Source organism: Lichenostomus cassidix, chromosome W (genome assembly GCF_008360975.1).
Source record: "Lichenostomus cassidix isolate B80296 chromosome W, HeHo_3.0, whole genome shotgun sequence".
Taxonomy (NCBI): domain Eukaryota; kingdom Metazoa; phylum Chordata; class Aves; order Passeriformes; family Meliphagidae; genus Lichenostomus; species Lichenostomus cassidix.
The window spans coordinates 577,421-584,334 of NC_139510.1; the positions used below are offsets into that span (position 1 = coordinate 577,421).

Genomic DNA, 6,914 nt, shown 5'->3' on the forward strand with positions numbered 1-6,914 from the left:
CGACCATGGCCGCTCCCCCCATTAACAAACACAGTACATATTCCCCCTACTAATCCATTTGCTGAGCCCTCTGAGGATGCGGTGCAGCCTTCCGCTCCGATCGAGTCTTCTGACCCAGTATCTCACAGGGCAGTTTTTCAGTCACCTGGCTTGTGGGGCCCCGATCTCCCACTTACTGGGAGTCTGGCTGCTCCCGGTGGGGTCGGGCAGGGGTCTGTGAATCAGCGTGAAGCTATGTGGAGGCAGATTGCTGCACAGGCGGCACAGGAGGGGGAGTTAGAGGCTGCCACTGACATGCTGAGTGCATTCCCAGTAGTTTTCGAACCGAATGCCGGGGGGGGGTTTACTGCTAGTATTTCACCTTTTGATTGGAAATTATTGTCACAGTTACGAGCGACTGTTAGTGAGTTTGGAGTTACGGGGGAACCCAGTAAACAAATGTTAGATTATATCTGGGGGTCAGGACTTCTGCTCCCCTGTGATATTAAAAGCATTATTAAATTGATACTTACTCAACATCAACAATTGCTGTTCAATGCTCATTGGCAGGCATTCTGCCAGGAGTCGGTGGGTCTAAATCGCCAACAAGGTGACCCACTATATGGAGTTACTCTGGATGAATTGATGGGGTTAGGTCCTTATCTAAGAAGTGAAGCTCAGGCATTTGTGGGACCAGAAAAGATTAGAGAATCTATGGATTTGGCTCGACAAGCTTTGAACAAGTTAAAGGTACCTGGTGGTCTTCCGTCCTACATGTCTATAAAACAGGGACAGGATGAGCCGTTGGGGTCCTTTGTAGATAAGGTGTCAACAGCCATCAAAACAGCAGGAACTGCTGAATACATGCAAGGTGCTATATTAAAGCAGTGTATATTACAGAATGGGAATGCTTCAATTCGAAACCTTATAATGACTTTGTCAGGGAATTGGTCTATAGAGGAACTTTTAGAAAGGGCTAATATGATTCCCACAGGCGATCAGGCTATGTTAGTCAGTGCTATTAAGGAACTAGGAAAGGGCTTGAAAGCACAGGCAGAAACCTCTCATAGTCAAGTCCTCGCCGCATTAGCCCCCCTCCGGCAGCCAAGGGCACCTCCAGCAACTCGAAAAACAAAGCTCCATTGTTTTCGCTGTGGACAGCCAGGGCACTTACGGCGAAACTGCACTGCTGGAGCAGTATGGTGTTCTCATTGCCAGACCCCGTCACACAGCTCTGCAGCTTGTCGGAGATCCCAGGGAAATGAGAATCGGAGCGCGAAAGGGGCCCGCGCTTTGACACAAATTGCGCCCGCCCAATTTCAGCCGCCTTACAACCAACCAATCCAGCCTCCTTACAGCCAGTTACCTGGCAACCAGCCACCGTCGGAAGCCTCGGGGTGGACCTGGCAACCGCAGTAGACGTTACCTTGGTGGATACCTCCCCCAAGCAGATACCTACTGGAATTACAGGACCAATTATAATCAGAGGACAGGCTGTTGGTGCTCTTTTGATCGGGCGTTCATCTGCGACCATGAAAGGACTGGACATTTTAACTGGATTAATCGATGCTGATTTTCAGGGTACAATTGACATTATGGCTCGGACATTTCATCCACCTATTCATATTCCTGCTGGATCTAAAATTGCTCAAGTGATCCCTATACCACAGTTGATTCAAAGTCCATCTGATCGGCCTCATCGAGGAACAGGAGGTTTTGGCTCCACAGGCCCTGCGGTTATGCTAACAGTGGATTTGAAGCAACGTCCACAAAAACGGATATCTTTGGAATATTCTGGTTATCGGATACAATTATCAGCACTTTTGGATACTGGAGCTGATGTCACGGTATTGGATGAAAACAAATGGCCTGCTCACTGGCCAGCATATGCATCTGGAGCTACTGTTTCTGGTGTAGGAGGTATCACCATGGCTCGTCGGTCACCACGTTTAAAAATTACCATCGATGACAAAGTTGTGGACTGTGTGGTACAGTTGTTACCACTTCCCCCAGGAGTAAATGCTTTAGTAGGCCGTGATGTTTTGGCCCAAATGGGAGTTGTATTAACATCGGAATCGCATTTCTAGAGGGGGCCATTGCATGGGCTTTCCCCATTCGTCTCACCTGGATTACAAATGAACCTATATGGATGGAGCAATGGCCTCTGAAAAAGGAAAGTCTGGAACAAGCACACTCATTGATACAAGAACAATTCCAACAGGGACACTTGCGTTTATCTACTAGCCCATGGAATACTCCAATTTTTGTTATAAAGAAAAAATCTGGAAAATATAGACTTCTCCATGATCTGCGTGCTGTAAATGAACAGATGCAACCTATGGGAACTTTACAACCAGGGCTCCCCACAGCATGCTACCAGATGAATGGTTTCTGCTTGTTGTGGACTTAAAGGACTGTTTTTTCACCATTGGACTACATCCAGATGACATGCAGCGTTTTGCTTTTACGCTGCCCTCAATTAACTGTGAGGCACCTGCACAGCGTTTTGAATGGACTGTATTACCACAGGGAATGCGGAACTCACCAACACTTTGTCAACTCTATGTGGATGCTGCTCTCAGGCCTCTCCGAACGGCCTGGCCAGAAGTAATCATCTATCACTACATGGATGATATATTACTGGCACAGAGCGCACCTTTTACCGCAGATCAGTTATATACCCTGACTAATCACTTGCGTGCTCAGGGCCTTACAATCGCCCCTGAAAAGGTACAGAACACATCACCATGGCGATATTTGGGATGGACAATAACAGACCATCAGGTTCGTCCTCAAAAACTGCAAATTCACACAAACATCCAAACCCTACATGATGCTCAAAAACTGATGGGTGACTTACAATGGCTTCGTCCTGTCATTGGTATTCCTAATGAACTGTTGAATGTTCTGCGGCCTCTACTGAAAGGCACTGAGCCAGCTACAAAAGTCACCCTCTCTACAGCACAGCAGGCGGCGATCCAGACTATCTCAGAACGTGTTGTACAAAATCATACATCGTGTCGTCTACTTGATGTGCCACTAAATATCACTGTGCTAACTGGCCCTCAATACCTTTTGGGTGCCATCACTCAGCGTAAAAAGAAAATGGGGGAAAATACCCCCACCACAAATGAGGATTACAATGTTTTGGTGCTGGAATGGTTAGCCCCACCCCTTCAACCACGAAAAACGATTCAGGAAAACATAATTACAATGGCAAATCTTATCAAACGTGGCCGCCAAAGGATAAGGGAGATCCAAGGAACATCGCCAGGGGAAATACAAGTACCACTGAAGCTGGATGACCTGAACTGGTACTTACAAAATTCTATGGATCTTCAGGCAGCGTTGCTGGAAGAGGGAACCCTCATCAGTATCCGACCTCTCCAGCCTTCTACGCTGGCATGGATGTCTAATCACCGATGGCTAATAAAGCCATTGCGGTCATCGTCTCCGCTTTCAGGAGCAGTGACTGTTTATACAGATGCTGGCAAACGCTCCCGTAAAGCTGCTGCGACGTGGATGGAGGAGAAGCAATGGCGACACAAAATTATTCCTGCAACATCGGAGGACTCTTTACAAACCTTGGAACTATCAGCAGTGGTCTGGGTCTTTACCAACTGGATAGACCAACCTGTTAACATCGTCACAGATTCTCTCTATGTCGCAGACATTGCTAACAGAATTGAGGAAGCAATGGTAAAGGATGTACAAAAACGCCGACTAGCGGAACTATTGATGGTGCTTAAACGCACCATTGGCCAAAGGACTGACCCATATGCCGTGTTGCATATAAGAAGTCATCAGTGGTCAGAGGGCCTTGGAGAAGGCAATGCCAGAGCGGACCGATTGGTAGCGGTGGCGGAAGCTCCAGTATCTTCCTTTGAGAGGGCCCGCCACGCACATATGAACTTTCATCAAAATGCAAGGGGTCTCCATAAGGGTTTTGGAATTCCACTGGCAGAAGCCAGGGCCATAGTGCGGGCCTGCCCTATTTGTAGTTTTCATAACCAGGGTGTTGGTTTGGGTATGGGAGTGAACCCCAAGGGGTTACAAGCTAATGAGTTATGGCAGATGGATGTAACACATTTCCCTGAATTCGGTAGATTAAAATATGTCCATGTTTGCATTGACACATACAGCCACATGATATGGGCAACACTACAGCCCGGCGAAAGAGCCCGGGATGTTATAAGGCACCTTACTAGTTGCTTTGCCGTATTGGGCAAACCCAAAGCTATCAAAACAGACAATGGACCAGCTTATTGTAGTGCCTTGGTGAAAAAATACATGCAACTTTGGGATATAAAACATACTACAGGAATTCCTCACTCCCCAACGGGGCAGGCAATGGTAGAACGAGCAAATGCAACAATAAAGGGTTACCTGGCAAAACATAAGGAGGTCTCAGATAGTAGAGAAAGGCTTTCTAAAACCCTGTTTGTACTAAATCATCTGTGTATATTTGGAGATCAGGATTTACCACCTATCTTAATTCATCACAAGGTAGTGGCACAGCCACCGGTACCACGCATGAAGGTCCTATATAAGGACCCCAAAACAGGCATCTGGGAGGGTCCAGTAGAGGTCATATATTCTGGCAGAGGTTATTTTTGTGTATCTTCCTCCACAGGCCCCCTTTGCGTTCCTAGCCGCTGGGTGAAGCCTGCACTTGATCAACCTGGCACGGCTACAGGTGCCCCCGATACCGCCGATCGATGAAACACCACGACTGATTCGGCTTCTACATTGTGCTCTTGATCCTATCTTGCGGCGAGCTGGGGTTCCAGTCGAGCGTTGGCAGACTTTATTAGAATTAAGAGATATTATAAATAGATTAGGCTCTGTACCCCCTTACCTGAATAGATACCCTTGTAGAAATTGTGCTAATCTGTGGTGTCAGGCATGGTTACTTATTAAGTGTGGTATTTGTAAGAAACGGTGGTGGGTCCATCAAGAAGTGTATAATACTTGTTGTTTGGCTTGCATTAATACACGCATAACTCGAATTGACTTTGCACATAACAGGCTGCAACAAGCTTTAGCCGCATTTACAGGGCTGCCTGATTGGCAAGGTTTGCAATTATTTGAATCTGAAGAGCAAAAAGTTATAGCCTGGTTACGTTGGGAGGCCCAAGATGCAGTAAATTGGGCAACATCAAACTCTGGGTCTCAAATTTTGAGAGCAGTGTGCACCGATCGGGCTTTAGAAAGGATCCCAAAGTATTGGGTTATCAGAGAATATGAATGGGAACGCACCAAAAGGCGTTTTGCTCCTGTACATACTGTGCATGTTAGGGGTTGTTCTGGCAGATGCTACCGATGCAAACGCCAATAATCCCCTCCATTCAATTGAGCCCAGGAAATATTTGTGGGTCACCTGGGCAAATCAAACACGTAATAGTGCTTTTTGCCTTGCACTTGCATCAGCCACTGACCCTTTTCGCACATGCTTACTTGGTATCCCAGGCTTTGATAATACTAGCTTTGCACGGTTTTCGACTAACAACTGCTCACGAGCTGCCAATGTTAGCCATTGTACTGCTCTCTTGTTGTCGGGTTTTAATACCTCATTGCCATGGGATCCTCAGGAGTTGGATCTCTTGGGGAGCCGAGCTCTTAATGCAAGTGGCAATGAAACAGGCTGCATAACTTTTGGTAGCCCCATAGTGATTCCTAACAGCACCTGGTTGACTCCCCATACGGCAGAATATGCTAACATCTCTGCCCAATGTGGTCCACATGGAAGTTATGGCTGGGGCAGTGGTTATGTACAAATTTGGGCCAATGAAAGTGCCCTTGCCCTTCCATCAGGTGTATTTCTCATTTGTGGAGACCGTGCATGGCAGGGAGTTCCGAAAGGTGCTCATGGGGGACCATGTTATTTGGGCAAACTCACTTTACTTGCCATGAATAAAACCACTGCAACCAATTTAATGTGGTCCAGAAAGAGACGCAGTCTTACTTTGGATGCAAACTGCAATGATGAAGTAGGCCTATGGAATAAACCGTCTCGGGTTTTTGCTTCCCTTTTACCACACGTGGGCACTGCACATGCATTAAAAACCATAGGGAGATTGGCCTGCTGGGTAAGCAAGCAGTCAAATGTTACTACAGAAATAATAGAAAAGCTATCCGCAGACATGGATAGCTTAAGGCATTCCATACTGCAGAATCGTGCTGCCATAGATTTTCTGCTGCTTGCTCAGGGGCACGGCTGTGATGAATTTGATGGTATGTGCTGTTTCAACCTTACCAATCATGGTGAGTCAATACATAAACAACTTCAATGGCTTAAGGAGCATACAGCAAAGATAACAGTGCAAAAGGGCGATGGCCTATTCGGAATTCCATGGGGCGACTGGGGTATAACAGGATGGCTTCGCTATATCTTGCAAGTAGGATTAGTGATTTTACTTGTCCTTGTTGGCATAGCTGTTATTCTACCTTGTGCTTTGCAATGCTTGAAAAAATCATTATCACAGACAGTGAATCAGCTTTGGCTTGCACAAACACGTAAAGAAAACAGGGGAATTGTGGAAAGCTGGCTTCTAGAGAAGGGACACGCTGACGTAGATAGATTGCTTCTTAACAAGCCACTTCTTAACAATAGCCATATTCAGCCAACTATTAATTAGAGACCTGCGTCCAATCAGCGATCTAGGTCACCATGACTTTTCTGCAACATAGAAGTCGTGGGAGCCGTCGAGAATGCGTTAATTGGTAGCAAGAATGCTGAAATCAGGCATTATAGATAAACATAGATACATGTTAAGGCAAGTAGCCAAACTTAGGGAGTGGAAGTATATAACCAATAGTATTGTATGATTACAGAATATGCATGAGCTCGTTAACTACACTATAAAACTGTATACTGTAAATCAATAAACCGAAGCTTGTAGAAAATCCATATTGGATTGTCAAGCCTCCGTTTC

General features: G+C 46.2%; 1 protein-coding gene across 1 annotated transcript; it reads left to right on the plus strand.

Annotated features, from left to right (window-relative positions):
• The first annotated feature begins 234 nt into the window (after positions 1-234).
• Positions 235-1,398, plus strand: LOC146425282 (endogenous retrovirus group K member 113 Gag polyprotein-like). The gene has a single exon (XM_085041417.1). It carries the CDS (start codon positions 235-237, stop codon positions 1,396-1,398), a length of 1,164 nt encoding a protein of 387 aa, XP_084897543.1.
• Positions 1,399-6,914: the final 5,516 nt, after the last annotated feature.